At 44.3% G+C, this 14,598-nt stretch overlaps 3 protein-coding genes across 5 annotated transcripts; 2 read left to right on the top strand and 1 right to left on the bottom strand.

Moving 5' to 3' along the window:
- Window positions 1–321: 321 nt before the first annotated feature.
- LOC123473738 (rho GTPase-activating protein 190-like) lies at window positions 322–3,457 on the top strand. The gene is made up of 7 exons (XM_045175055.1): window positions 322–492; window positions 1,240–1,387; window positions 1,614–1,826; window positions 1,944–2,297; window positions 2,379–2,575; window positions 2,640–2,846; window positions 2,912–3,457. The coding sequence occupies exons 1-7, from the start codon at window positions 322–324 to the stop codon at window positions 3,455–3,457; spliced, it is 1,836 nt and encodes a 611-aa protein (XP_045030990.1).
- Window positions 2,601–11,467, top strand: LOC116924806 (rho GTPase-activating protein 190). Of its 3 annotated transcripts, XM_032931368.2 has the most exons (14): window positions 2,601–2,846; window positions 2,912–4,090; window positions 4,189–4,399; window positions 4,477–4,981; window positions 6,510–6,710; window positions 6,931–6,975; window positions 7,352–7,542; window positions 7,603–7,894; window positions 8,347–8,658; window positions 9,029–9,126; window positions 9,235–9,652; window positions 9,735–9,863; window positions 9,933–10,041; window positions 10,119–11,467. In XM_032931368.2, exons 2-14 carry the CDS (start codon window positions 3,558–3,560, stop codon window positions 10,315–10,317), a joined length of 3,243 nt encoding a protein of 1,080 aa, XP_032787259.2. In that variant the 5' UTR covers window positions 2,601–2,846; window positions 2,912–3,557; the 3' UTR covers window positions 10,318–11,467. The 3 variants fall into 3 exon arrangements, with proteins under 3 accessions (XP_032787259.2, XP_045031492.1, XP_032787261.2); XM_045175557.1 differs by lacking the exon at window positions 8,347–8,658; XM_032931370.2 differs by lacking the exons at window positions 6,510–6,710; window positions 6,931–6,975.
- On the bottom strand, window positions 11,448–13,706 carry LOC116924815 (beta-1,4-N-acetylgalactosaminyltransferase bre-4). Its single transcript, XM_032931385.2, is given in 8 exon segments — window positions 11,448–11,845; window positions 11,922–12,022; window positions 12,024–12,041; window positions 12,100–12,330; window positions 12,332–12,491; window positions 12,763–12,972; window positions 13,049–13,198; window positions 13,264–13,706. Coding segments are annotated over 8 exon segments (1,266 nt in total). The 5' UTR covers window positions 13,347–13,706; the 3' UTR covers window positions 11,448–11,532.
- Between the last annotated feature and the right edge of the window lie 892 nt (window positions 13,707–14,598).

The following is a 14,598-nucleotide window of genomic DNA, read 5'->3' as shown; positions in this document are numbered from 1 at the left end:
ATCCAAAAGGGCGGGGGACGTTTCTACATCTAGTTTGTTGTTTTTGTTTGTTTTTTATTTCTTTATTTTTTAAATAAAAAAAAAATAAAAATTTACTTGTTACTTTTAACTTAATGATAATTGCTTTTTGTTTTAGCCAACAGGGTCATGCTGCTGATCTGGACAATTTGAAAACGGTGACATCGTCAAGCAAGGTGGAAAGCAATCAAGATGGTTGCTCCATCTCCGGAAGAGTGTGATTAAATAACAAACCGCTAGCCAGGAGCTCATTTTCAACACCAGCCATTGGAGCACGTTTGGAGCAAGAGACGAAATCGAAAAATGGCTAGAAAGGCAGAACAGGTGCGGACTCTAAATGTCGCCGTGGTTGGCCTGGCCGGCACGGAAAAGGAACGCGGCCAGTCTGGCTTGGGAAAATCATGCCTCTGCAATCGCTTCATCAAGTCGTTGGCCGACGATTATCACGTTGAGCACATTTCCGTCCTCAGTCAGGTTAGTGTAGTGTGAAGAATATTCTGGTTGATTGCCAATGGCAGTGTGTCAACAATACCAAATAGACTGGCGCGATGGCAACGCCTTTTTTTTTTCTTCTTTTTTTATTGGAATCCATTTAACGATGCTGTTTGGAACCGTTGATGACCCAGTGTAAAGTCCCCGAGGGATAGAAAGCCAAGTGAAAAGAAAAGAAATCGTATTAATGGCATGTTTCCGTTATGGGGTTGGGTCTAGAATCAATGACATTCCCGTTGATGTCCGACTATTTTCCTCCCTTATGGGCTTCTGTCCGTCTCTCTCTCTTTTTTTTCATTTAAAATTTTTCTTTATTTTTTGTGGTGATGCGATGGTCGAAGTATTTCAATGATTTTCCGACCCCAGAAACCGTGCGCACTGGGAATTTCGTTTCAATCTTGACTGCAAGTGGCGGCCGCGCTGGCGACTTCCGCTTGAGTGCCAACGACAATTCCCGTTCCTCCGCATAGCCTTTTTCATCCACCACTGGCGGTCCCTGTAAATGTCCTTCTTTATAAAAAAAAAAAAAAAGGGAAAATTTGTACGCGAAAGCAATTTGGAATAGTGATGAAGTGCCACCGCTTTCGTAATTAAATAACTGCTCGTCGTGTAGTTGGTTTTTGATGCTGAAAAATGGAAAACAAAGCACGCCCACTGCTGGCTGCAATCTCCCATTTGTTTATGCGCCCTCATTTTTTTTTTTAAATTGATTTAATTTCTTATTAATAGACGGACTTTAGCGGCCGGGTGATCAACAATGATCATTTCCTCTATTGGGGTGATACGACCAAACAGGCCGATGATGGTGTCGAATATCATTTTCACCTAGTCGAACAGACCGAGTTTATTGACGATGCCTCCTTTCAACCTTTCAAAGGTATAATGCGTTTCTTAATCAAACGACTGTATTTCCATTGATTCCTTCCTTTTTACACGAACAATGCAGGTGGGCAAAATGGAGCCGTATGTCAAACGGTGTGCCGCGACGAAATTAACATCAGCTGAAAAATTTATGTACATTTGTAAGAATCAGCTAGGTAAAAAATCAACCGTAATTTAACGTGTTCCCCAAGAATTCTTATCACCTTATCGACGTAAAATAGGGATTGAAAAAGAGTACGAACAAAAAGTGATGCCAGACGGGAAATTCAACGTTGACGGCTTCATTTGCGTTTTTGACGTTTCAATGGTGCCAAGTCGGCCAATAGAACGACAGATAGAGTACACAGCCAATATTCTTGCCAATCTGGTCAAAAGCAAGAAACCCATCGTGTTGGCTACTACGAAAAATGACGAAGCCTTTGACGGATTTATTCGTGAGGCCGAAAAACTAGTCTCCAGAAAAGAATTTAAAGGTCCAGTTGATATATATTTTTTTAAATCTGTTGGCTACCTCTTAACCCTTTTTTTTTTTTAAAAATGCTTGACTACAGGAAGTATCGTAATGGTGGAGACTTCAGCTCACGAAAACGTCAATGTCGATCTGACTTTCCTAGTGTTAGCCCAGATGGTGGACAAGGCCAAAAATCGCATGCGAGTCGTTCCCTTCGCCGAAGCGGCTCGAGCTCGTAAGGACGTACTGGATGTTGCTACGGAAGCCTTTCAGCGCTTGATACGAGCTCAAGTGACGGACTTCCGTGCCCTTTGGTCGGCTACATCCAAGAAATTGGCCCCAAATCCGGACTATATCCATTATTGTAACCTATTTGGTCAGGACGACGCCCAACGCCTTTTCCGTCGTCACGTTAAGAAGCTCAAAGACGAACATTTGGCCCGCAAAATCAAAGGTTCCCGGATTGACTAGCATAGTCGTTTAGTTGGCAAACTAATTTTTTTTTTTCCTTTTTTTATGTGTGTGTGTAACATAGGTTACATGGATACGTTACCGGAAATCCTGCTGGAGTTTTTCCCAGATCTGCCTAGTTTGGAAGAAGGGGACTGGGAGCACATCAAGGAGAAGATGCACAACCATCCGGATTTCAACAATTATTTCTTAGATTGCCCAGCAGACGGAATGTCGTGGGCCGAAACAGATCTGCTGGACAGCACTGGAAATGCGGATACCGTTCGATGTGCTGGACACGAGTGAAGCTGAGATGGTTTTCCGAAATCACATCAACTCACTTCAGAAAGAGCAACGATTCCTCGAATATCGACACCAATTCAAGTCTCTCCTGCAGGAGACGGGATACGTAACGCCCGGCAAGACCCTGTCGGAAGTGCAAGTCCTTTTCATGGGCAGGGAATGTTTTGAGGCTCTCTCCGAGGCCGACTGCCATCATATTTATGATCTCCATCAGAGGGATATCACAGAGAAGGCTCGCAAAAACTTCCAGGTTTGTTTTTCTTTGACGTGATGCTTTGCCGCAAGCGAATGACGTTTTGTTGTTTTTGGTTTTAGGAATTGTTACTGGAACACGCCCATCTGTTTTATCAGTTCAAGAGCATTGCGCCGTCGGGTACGGTGACGCAAGATGATATACGGGAAATCACTGAAGAATTGCAAGAAGATTCGCGTTACAAATCGCTCGACCGGCTGGACAACGAACGAAGGTTATTGTTGCTCCAGCATCTCGGTTTCGTCCATTGCCCTATTCGTGAGCATTGCCCGGCCCATCCTAATTGCATGGACGCTGTCATCGAGCGGCTCATATCGGTCAAAGCTCATCGACCGTCGTCGTGGAACCGGAATAGTCAGTGGTTGCTGGGAAGTGGCGGCAGTGACAACAGTCAACTCAGTCTGATTTTGCTGGGCGTTGGAGATTTGGCGCACGAACTGGCTGGTGAAATTCGTGCATTGTGTGACGAGGACGAGTACGAAATGGACAACCAAGTGTACAGCCTGGATTATAGGATCATCGACGGAGACGTCAGTTTGCCGCAGAACTCGTTCCGGACGGTCCGAGTTCACTCCGCAGGGCTGTTTTTGCGTGTTCTCCAACGCTGAATCTTTCGAATACATCCGCGACAGCTTGGAGAAAACGCTGTTGTCCAACCTGGAACAGGAAGACAGGTTGCCTTTCCAAGGATTGCCCATCGTCATCGTCATGGCGGCCGAAACGTCGCTAAGCGAAACTGACTATGAACATCTCAAAGGCGAAGGATTAAACCTAGCCGACAATCTCCAATGTCCGTTCATCGAAGTCTCACAGTCGTCGTCAACCTCATCCATGGATGGCGGCAAAGTAGGGGGAGGCGTTTCAATGGAAGAGGCCGAGCGAAACGGGGAATCACCGGCGGAAGTTCAAACTCAGGGCGAGCGCTTCAATCCGCACTTAGTCAGCAGCGCCTTGCGGGCCTTAGTCACGAGTATTCAGCAGCGAGCCGGCTTCCTGAACGTGTGCCAATCATCCTTGTCGTCCGGAATAATGGACGGCCCCTGTCAGCCTGACATCCGCATCATCCTTTCGATGCTTTGTGCCGATCCGTTCTCGGTGGAGAGCGTCCTCGGCCCACTTTTGTCGCATCAGTGTTGTTTTCTTAGTGGCGAGCGCAGTCTGACGTTGGAGACGTTTCTGGGCGATTCCAAACGTCGAGTCGAAGTGGTCGTGACTTCGTACCATTCGGCCGACACCTTTAGGTACGTGGCCCACGAGGCGGATACTTTGAAGAGTTGGTTTCCCACATAGTCTAAACATTAATGGTTTTGTTTGTTTTGTTTTTTAAATATTTGAACAGGGATGATCTTGTTCATGGCTTCGTCTTGGTGTACTCGACCAAACGAAAGGCTTCATTAGCCACTTTGGTTGCCTTTTCTCAAAACATTCCTAATTTGCCCATCCAGATCCTGGCTGTGACGGAGAGTGGCGGCGCAGCAAATGCCTTCTTCAGTTCTGAACTTAGTCATCAGCTCATCACGGCCGGTAATGCGGCAGCTGACCGTCTCCAGGTACATATCTCGTCATCGGCTATTTTGGTTTTATTTTAATTTTCTCATTTATTTCGGTGTCGCTGCGTTGCATCTAGGCTCATTTCATGACGCTGAGTGCATCGGCCAATCCCAAGTCAGCGACCTACACGCCCTTCTTCAAAGAGGTTTGGGACAAGAAGATGGAGATTGAACAGGCCTTCCAATTGGAAGACGTTTCGGGTTTGAACGACTCCGGCGAAGGGACGCTGGAACGGCCGTTGAGAAGGACGCAGCCTATGCCACCTCCGCGTCACAATGCCGGACCTGTTTACGGTCGTTGCGGTGTTGGTATTTACGGCCAGCGGTCTAGCAGAGCCGGTTCAAATGAAGGCAGTGGCTCCGAGATTTACGAGCGATTACCAACTGACGGTTCGCTGGGCGAAGACGGTGAAGACGCAGTTTCGCCCACCTACCCCGACGATCGAAGGCTAACGCCAAGCGACGACAGCGATCTCTATTCTACTCTTGACCGGCCCATGCAACGTAACAAGAAAGAAAATGGTGTCGGCGAGAGTCTAGTCAAGCCAAGTCATCTCAAGAGTCGCCAAAAGACCAAACAAGGTACGGTGTCATTTTCGCTTTCTCTTGTTGTCTATAGAGCTAGTCTAAAATCGGGCAGTCGATGTTTGAAGTAAACGACAACAACCGGTAGGGACGGGGAAGTATTTGTTTAGCGTTTGCAATCGGCTCGGCCCGCTATCGCTGACATAACTGAGTGAGAACGCTGATATAACTGAGTGAGAAACGCAAACGCTTGTCGTTCAGACTTTTCAATTCTTGAATTTTTCTTCTCTCCTTCTTCATTAAATTGGTCTGTTGGGTTATTCGAAAATGTTTGGTTGGGTCGCCATAGCAGAGGGTGCTCGTCAGACGTGCCCGAGTATTGATTCGCTTCCGCTGGCCTTCTCCTTCTCGCTGCGTGGTCCAACTTATCCATGTGGTGCGACGGGAAGTCGGTTTCCGGCTAATCCCGCGTCTCATATCATGACGTTGCAAAGTCAACATTCTTTGATGATGACGTCCGCTTTGAATCCTTCTGGCCTCAATCCTTATTCGACTCCCATTCCTCATTACACACCGTCTTCATCCGGATCCGCTGCTGCTTCCAATCACGCGCCTTCACCTCCTCCTTTCGGCCATTTGGGCGAGTCGCAAGAATCGTCTTCGTCTCCCAAATTGTTCTCGCGCGAGACTCTCCGTGACGGCGGGCCTTGTCTCGCTGGACGGACTAGTCATCGTTACAGTTCGTTTCAGCATCATCACCACCACCACCATCCGGCTGGACCGTCCTATCCCCCACCTCCGGTGCCCACAAGCGCACCTCCATCGTCGTCGCGTTTTTCGCACTTCCAGTCGCTTCGGCTCGTCTCTCGTTCAGGCCGAAGCGGCGCTTTGGGGAGATCAGCGACGCGTCGGAAGCAACGGCGGAGCTGATCCGATCGACAAGAAGAGTCGCGGTGAGAGATTGTTGCTGTTATCAGCCCGGCATGCAGCATATCTTTAGTCCAGTTGATGCCTCTTTTTTTTTTTTCTCCCCGTTTTCGTTTAACGTTGCATTGGGTTTTCTGGATACCAATTTTTTTTTTTAAAAGGGTTTTCATAGTGACGTTTGATTCGGTTTTTTCCCCTCAAAATGCATGAAGTGAACAGTTTATATGATTTTACTTTGAAGTAGCGTCGCATTTTCTTAGTTGAAACGCAATTTTGTTTCTGGGGCCATTTCCCCTTTTTGCCCCCTTTTTTTTTATTATTATTATTTGTGTGTGTGTGTGTGTGTTGTGGCTTTGGTACGAACTTAGAAATCGGCTGCTTTCTCCACCCCGAGCCTTATTCATCATTTTTTGGAGTAGGATTTTTACTGAGCGATGCGGGTACAATTTGCATGAACGGAAATGGTGAAATTGTAGCCTGCATAGATTTGGCAGGTCGATAGTGGCAAAACTGGCTTGTTCCTTTTTTCTTTCGGTGGATACGTTTGTGTTGCCGTGGTTGAAAATCAGATGATACCAATCGCGTTTTTCAATTGTTTTTATCACAATCGGTCGTCATCTGTGTGGTGTGTGTGGGCACGTGCATTTCACGCCAATAGGCGGTGGTTTCCAAGTTTTTCCACCGCCCAGTACACCACCAGAACCGGCACCACCTGATCGAGGCCCGGCCGTTTCCAACCCGCCTTCGCATTCGTCTTCGCAAGCGCCACATCCACCGCGCTGGCAGCTGCTTCACGGTGCCACGGTTTCGTCATCTCTGCCCACCGCTTCCTCACACACGAGCCTCGACGAGGCGGCATGTATGGATATGATCCCCACAACCGCACCTATTTTTTTTCTTTTTTCCATTGTTTTTCCCCCTCGATTAAAGCCGATGTAGAAGTCAGTAAAAAAATACCGTATAATAATGAAGAGATAAGGCTAGATAGAACATCAATTTGTTTGTTTTCTCTAACCGTTTACTTCAATTGCCGCCATTTTTTTATTTCTTGCGTGCGTTTGGTGCTCTCCATCGCACAGCGGACGCTTCATGCTCAAGGGACTCAATCTCGACGTCTCAGACAGGTACACACCGCCGTCCTATCGTATATCTTCCGTGTTTATTGCTGCCCGCCACGTTTTGCTACACATATCCCCCTAGTCGGCTTTTGACCCCCGCTTTGAATTGCATGTCAGGATCATTTTTTTCCATTGGTCAATTCAAGAAGCAATCCTTACCTTTTCTTTGGTTTTCTTTCACACACATTTCCTATTCGTTTTTTTTTTTCTTTTAGTCGGTATTGAGATTGTGTAGGTCGACAGGGGAGGGTCGATACCACGATGACTTGTTGTGGTCATTTGTCGGTTCATGCATGCCATTTTCCAGTTTGCAGGGAATCATTGTTCTTGTAGTTTCATTACTATTATAATAATGCCTTTTTTGTTTTGACGGCTTAAATAGGATGGATGGACGATTCCGTTTTCCTCCGTACACGGAACGAATTGGAAGATGAAGCTTGGGGTCAGAGCATAAGCGGCGGCGTACCTGGTGCAGATTCTTATTCTCATCGAGCTTTCACGACTGGTCGAAGGAAAGGGCTCCCGCAGCAGCAAGTGCAACTACCTGGCCATCTTCCACACACGAGTAGAAAGGTAGGAATGAATGAATTTTATTTGATCGAGTCATTCAATCTTTTTCCGCTGTTTCGATAGCAACAACAGCAGGTGTATCAACATCCTGGCAAATTGAACCCTAAGGATTTCGCCAATGTGGCTGACGCTATCGCCAGGATGAAATTGGTGTCGAGCGGCAAGGAATGCCCGACTGTTCCACCGCCACCTCCGCCTCGGCTGGCCAAGAGTAAAGATAGTCACGGTCATCGCCATTTCGGCTCTTATGACGGTGATTACAGCTACACGTCCGCTCAGGATGCGTTAGCCAGTGGAGCGCAGACCAACACCTCTAAATCTCGCAGCCGCTATCGCCGCGAAAAGGAGCGACCAGGTAAAAGCTAGAATTTTTGTTTTTCTAATGCAGTTCCCAGCACTGTCTCTCCCCCGCTAAGTTATGGCCGTCATTTGAAATTGCGGAGTTTCATTTGGTTGCAGCGAGCTTTCATGCAATGGTCCGTCAAACAATTGTCTATCGACTTTGTGGCTCTTTGTTATTGTTCGCCCATTGTAAAGCAGCTTCTGTCCCATTGAGTCGCACAATTCCAAAACCCCCTTTCAGTTCCTTATTGCACACGCGTGCCGGTGAGCTTTACGCCGCCTCGTTCCGATCGGGAAAACAGAACGGAACGAAAACAATGGGTTGAAGCGGAACACAATGTCGCGGCAGCTTCTTAAAGGGAAGGGAGAAATGAAGAGGCGGGATGGGGAGCATTGAAGACTAGTTGTAAATGACGTAATGGCAGCATCAAGCCGTGCATCAACTGGTTTTTGTGTTATGAGCAGCCGTTTACTCGGACTCGGATAGCAGCGACAGTTCGCTGGATCGTCGGCCGAATATCTCTGGAGCCGGGCTGGGTGATGGAAGTTCGCGGCCGCCACGCAAATCATCGACGCACAAAAGGCCACGTCGGAAGCGAGCTGCTATTCCTGTGGCCACTCCTCGCGTCCCAGCTTTGCCTTCCGCCAATAGCCATTCAACGACTTCTAACTTGCTTCCTTCCGGCATGCCTCTTCCGCTCTCGGCACGTTCCAGAGGTCAAACTTCTGGTGACACCACTGCTGCTGCTGCTGCTGCTGCCGCCGCCGCCGATAAAGGTACACACATAAAGGACTCAATTAAGCATCCCTGAATTTTCATTTTCTCTTTGTCTCACTTTTATTCATATTCTCTTTACTCCTTCCTGGGTTTTGTATGAGGTTCGTTGTTGTAAGTGAGAAAAGGGCTGGTTGGTCTTGACAATTGATTTTCCTCGGATGTTGTAAACTCGGAAAACTATATTCCAGCTTTTGTATGACTTGTTGCTTTTGGTTTTTTTGTCAATGTTTTCCAACCCACCCACTTGTGAACCATATCTGCGCTTGCTATTTTTAATCCTGGGCGCTGTGTTGTGGTTGCTTTCTTGAACGGATTGACGGGGGGCTTGCACTAAGTAACGCCGGTTTCTTGCCTTGCATTGCACAATAGGAATCGGACCACGGGATCCCATCTACTCCGCTTTACCCGACGATGATCCCGGCATGGATGTGGCATCGCCCCGAGAACGTGATTTGGGATCTCCTTTGGTATTTGACATGAATTGACTATATTTTCTAATGTGGAACACGGATGTTGTGTGCGACGTTAGAGACTGCATTATATTCATTCCGAACGCTTTCGATGTGTTTGGTCAGGTTGGTTTCATGTCGCGGCAAAGAAATTCAGAAGGTTCCGGCGGCGTCGGATTGGTCACGGAGCAGGATCGAGCAGAAAGGGACCCATCGACACAACGACGAAAGGATAAGGCCAAAGCGAAGGATGACGAGAAGCAAGAGAAGAGGCGGTTGAAGGAAGAAGAGCGTCAGCGACGAGAGCGAGAAAAGGAAAAGGAACGCGAACGTAAACGCAATCTCAAAATGACGAAGGAAGGAAAGAAGGAGAAAGCGGCGCCCACGTTAGAGGACGTTGTTCTCGCCGAAGGCCGGGCCATTCCGCTCTTCCTGGAAACCTGCGTCAAATTTATCGAAGCCGAAGGTCTCGACTCTGAGGGCATTTACCGGGTGCCGGGCAATCGGGCCCACGTAGACATGCTATTCCAAAAACTAGAAGAAGGTCTCTATTACGAAGTTGTTTATAATGAAGAAACATTTTTATTAATTAACGTGTATTTCTTTTTTTTTTTAAATATCCCTAGATCCTAATTATGATATACACGAACTGGACATCGCGGTCAATGCCGTGGCTACAGCCTTGAAAGACTTCTTCAAACGGTTCCCTTCCATATTAACGCAAGAACAAATGAGCGAAATGGAAGAAATTTCTAGTAAATGTTTTTATTAACTCTCCTCTTCTCGACGAGCTTATTTGACGTTGTTGTCCTCGAATCTTTCAGTGACCCCAGATCGAAGTTGCCGATTGTTGGCCTTGCGGGATCTCCTGACGAAAAAACTGACGCCGGTCAGTTTCAACGTGCTCAAGTTCATTTTCCAGCATTTCGTCAAGTACGTCGTCGTCTGATACCATCAATGTTTAAGTAACAAACGTTCTAAATAGTTTTCTTTTGTTTCTGTAAAACCAGGGTGACGGAGAACTGCAAAGCCAACAGTATGGATTCGAAGAATTTGGCTATTTGCTGGTGGCCGACTTTGTTACCGTTCGAATTCACCGATATGATCCGCTTCGAAATGATGAGACCTCATCTGGAGGACACGGTCCAGGCTATGATCGATCAGTTCCCTTTCCTCTTCTTAGGCAAAGATGAAATTGTCATGGTGTAATGATTTGGCCAAGTGTAACGGCGCCCTCCTCATCCTTGGGCATTTAATTGTACCGTGCGTGTCTCTTTTTCCAAGTTGGTCGGCGACATTTGCGTTTCGCTAGCTTTGAAAAAGGGAAAAAAATTGGAATGAAACAGATCACCAAAACTAAGAATCTGTTAGATCTTCAGTCGCAGAAACAATAATAATAGTCGCCCCGTCTAATTCTTAAACTGCTTCAGCAATTCTCGCATTATCCAAAAGTGTCCGTTTGGTACGTCGTTGTGTCTCGTCCTCGCTTGTCCGTAATTTTTTTGTTTTGTTTTGTTTTCTTCGTGTACATAGCCTGAATTCACGATCGTTTGTGTTTTCGATTCCGTGGATGGTACTGAGCAATAGGAGCGTGAAGCAGCCCGATGCTTAGCTGCTTATGGAAAGGGTCTACTCGAAAACTGAAAGACAAATCACCGCTTCATTCAAATCGTGTTGTCGTGTTTGCTTAATTGATTATCATTTCTTGATACCCTCGTGTCATTTTGTGCAACCTTGTTTCACTTTCGGTTTGTTGATCTAACAACACGAGTTTCGTTAGCTCGTCGAATTTTGATTTCTCTTCCCCTTGTGCAGTTTAACACTGTTGATGCTTTAGACGAAAGAAGAAAAACACGCGATAACACAATGAACAGCTGTTGTGACTTTGTCGTCAAGAGTCGTTGATAAGCTTGTTCTGCTGGAAGTCGGAACTTGTTTGGCGGTTCAGGGAGTTTCTCGAGTCAACATGATGTAGATATATAATAAAAACTTAAATCGAGGCTTAACAAAGCAATCTGAAATTGTCTCCCACGCTCTCTGGATGTCTTCAATATTTGGCTTTCTTTTCTCCCCGAGCACGATTCGAGCTGATTGTGTGCCATCTCTCGACAGCTGTAAAATGTCCTTGTTTACAGTTGTTTCTTTTTGTTGAAATTTCCCAAATTTTCGATCATTAATAACCCTCATTTACGATGCTTCGATCTAGGAGCTCGACATTGCTGCTGCAGATTGGGATGCCAACACTCATTACTCTTCAGCGAGTCTCACGTTCTTTCTTGTTGGTAACAGCTCCTACCAATGATTATCATGTTTATCGCAAAAAGAACAAGTCCAGAAAATACAAAAGTGAAATATCGAATTGATTTCCAGAGGTATTCGTGGTAAAATAGCAAAGAATTAATCGGCGTTTTTTCGTAAGTTTTACTAAACGTGTACAAATATCCTCGTATACAGTGGTTTTAGTTCATACGACAACAAAGTGTAGTTAAGGTTGTTTAGTCCCTCAGCAGAATAAATCTCCCGATCCATCTTCATGATTTGGAAACGAGCAGGATTTGGAATCTCCTTAATGTGGCGAAGCATTTTATACTTCGCGACGTCCGGCTCAAATCGTATAACATTTAGTCCAGCTTGAGACACGCGGAAGTAAAGATTGTCGTCTTCTCCTCCCCATCCATAAAACATGTTCGAGTACCCATTGACTTTCCTGAAATGGTGACTTCTCATGGCGACAACTCTGCAATCAAAATTTTAAAAATAAATAAAATAAATGGCTGGCGTATGAAGGCGGTTCAGTTATTTCATATTTTTACCCGCCAAGGATTTCGCAGTAAGGTAATTGGTAATTAAAGGTATCAACAGCTGAAGACAAGTGGCGTGGCATGCCTGTGCAGGCATATATGTTATTCAGGCTCTGTGGGGATGAGATCAACCTATTCAAAATTGAATGAATAATGCGAGTTGAGCGATACATTTTATAAAGCAATTTACGTCATGGAATATGTAGCAATCCGATGGAAAACGTTTCTCACTCTCAACGAAACCAACATTGAAGAGCTTTCCCCGGTTGAATTCATTTTCCGCACTTTGTTCGACGACGATTATGCGGTAAGCGATTTGCTGCAACGGTAAGTAGCGATGGAAGTAATGAAGGAAGACGCGCAATTGCTCTTGACGCTGACGGTATGGAATTACTATATTGACGCGGTATTTGGACCAGCACTTCTGTGGGAGTCCATGCACCTCCAATCGCAATGTTTTCCGCCTGACCGATGAAGGCTGTTAGCTCCAAATCGTTCACGCTTAAATTAACTTCGATCCGTTGGGTACTGAACTGCTTCTCATATGGGTGAAAACAAAAGTTGTCAAAAGGTAGCATGTGTTTTGATTCTCGAGGAACCAAATTGCTGGACATTTCGGGAAACGAGAGAAAAGAAAGGGAGCATATAAAATCTGTCTTCAAACTGAGGAACAATGAAACAGTAAGGAAGGAAAATAGGGCTGTGATACAAAAGACTTTCTTCTTTAGGAGACGTGAATAATAAATCCACATAATAGGTTTGAGCACTTTTGAGCCAAGTGTCATTTTGTTCACTCTTTATTGTCAGAAAAGGCAAAGCTTCACTTGAAGAAAAAAAAACAATGCTTCACAAGCTGCCTGTAGGGATAACACCTTGTAGTTGCCCAAGTGTGTTCAACATCATTTTTATATCTGCTTTGATGTGTGAAGCTTCCTCTTCTAAAACTTTAACACGTCCACCAATTTGCTCCACTTTCTTCGTAATAAAGGTGCATGCTTCAGCAAGTGTTAGCTCCAAAAAGAATCCAAATCCAACTGAGACAAGGATTGTGGAAACATCAGGTCTAAACAATGTAAAGTAAAGAAGATTAAAATAGCACGTAAATAATACACACTATTTAATTTTTTTTTCGTTTTTACACTTCAGCTTGAACAAAAAATCCGCATCCCAAGTCAACTTTTGTTTTTAGTGGATTCACATCAAATTCATCTAAATTTTTTATCGTTTTCAGTAGCTGAAGATATTCCTGGATATCCGACACGTAATTTTCCCTGGCTGCTAAGCAACTCCTAACCCAAGCCGAAATTAGTACAAATTATTGAACATAGCTTAAAAGGCATAGATTTTGGCATACTTGAGCTTACTTCTTAGAACCTCATTTACGAACTTCTCGTATTGTTGAATTTTTGGTAACAACGTTTTTTTATCGTCTGCCATTTTTATAAAGAAAACATAGCAAAGAAAAAATATATTACAAATAAACCGTAGTCCGGCCACTAAGGAAATAGCAAATTAGCGTGCACACTAACAGCAGACGAAATTTCAAACTGTCTCTAGCAATGCGACATTGCGACATAAAATTAGGTTTTACAGTACATTTTTTATTTTTTACATTTACTTATTTTAAAAGGATAGGAATGGGATTATATGGTTTTATTGCTGGTTAAGTCTATCAGCTGTTAAATATCAAATTCGCTTATGGGTTTTAAAGATTAGGCTTAAGGATAAGGACATAAGTTCTTAAGCTCTTAAAGACCCTGAGGGGTGAAGCAGAGTAATAGAATACTGGTGTAGCCACGGCCATGTTAACTCCGTCTCGGATTTTTTCCCAAAAGTTGTTGCCAATTTCGCGTAGATAACCAAAACTTCCAAGGCTAATTCCGATCTTTTTTTTTTTTCTCCCCCCCCTTAAGGGAAAAAAAAAAAAAATATTTTTTTTTTTTTTTTTATTTATTTTATTACAAAATCTTTTGGAATCGTGTACTATACCTCGAATAATACAAAAATTTGATTCCTAAACATTGAAAACTTCGTTTTTCTTTTCCCCCCCCCCCCCCCCCGTATTACAACTGTGAGAACAAGAAGCAACTTTTTTTAAAAAATTTTTTTTTCCTTATGAAAAGCCTTTACATAATAGAAACTTAAAAAACTAATGTTAAATAAATCACAACCAAAACTTCCCTTCCCAAAAAAAAAAAACAAAACAGTTTGACACTACAGAAAGTCCTAAAAAAAGTTTTTTAAATTTTTTTTTTTTATATAGTACAGACAAAGATTTGTAATTTATAAAAAAAAATTAATTTATTTTTTTTTTTTTTTTTTTTTTTTTTTTTGGGGGGGGGGGAAAAAAAACGGGGGTTGGAATTTAGCCTTGGCAACTCAGCATCCGATCTGGATTGGAAAAAAGGAAGATATCGATTTAAGTGTCCCATAACCGTAACTGCCACCTATGAATTGAATTTTAAGGGTTGTTACTGTTATAACAACCCATATGTTTATACATACATTTTTTCACACTAATTAATTAAGCCACTTTTTGTTTACTTTCTGAGGTACAGACGACGAAAATGAGCGAAAACATAGCGAAAACGTAATACATCACAAGTTCACAACACAGCCGCTGTGGCGCTTTCGTTATGGGATAGAAAGACTTTCAGGCCAAAAAGGCAATGGGAGGGCCCGCCATAAG

Source organism: Daphnia magna, linkage group LG6 (genome assembly GCF_020631705.1).
Source record: "Daphnia magna isolate NIES linkage group LG6, ASM2063170v1.1, whole genome shotgun sequence".
In the NCBI taxonomy this organism is placed as follows: domain Eukaryota; kingdom Metazoa; phylum Arthropoda; class Branchiopoda; order Diplostraca; family Daphniidae; genus Daphnia; species Daphnia magna.
Note: the sequence above shows the minus strand (reverse complement) of the source record. Positions and strands in the feature narration are given on the sequence as shown.

Coding starts and splice junctions, on each gene's coding strand:
- LOC116924806 (XM_032931368.2), top strand. CDS start 3,558: ATGGCGGCCGAAACGTCGCTAAGCGAAACTGACTATGAACATCTCAAA. Junction 4,091..4,188: donor CATTCGGCCGACACCTTTAG/GTACGTGGCCCA, acceptor ATATTTGAACAG/GGATGATCTTGTTCATGGCT. Junction 9,864..9,932: donor CGAAATGGAAGAAATTTCTA/GTAAATGTTTTT, acceptor CGAATCTTTCAG/TGACCCCAGATCGAAGTTGC.
- LOC123473738 (XM_045175055.1), top strand. CDS start 322: ATGGCTAGAAAGGCAGAACAGGTGCGGACTCTAAATGTCGCCGTGGTT. Junction 1,827..1,943: donor AGCCTTTGACGGATTTATTC/GTGAGGCCGAAA, acceptor GCTTGACTACAG/GAAGTATCGTAATGGTGGAG. Junction 2,298..2,378: donor TTTGGCCCGCAAAATCAAAG/GTTCCCGGATTG, acceptor TGTGTAACATAG/GTTACATGGATACGTTACCG.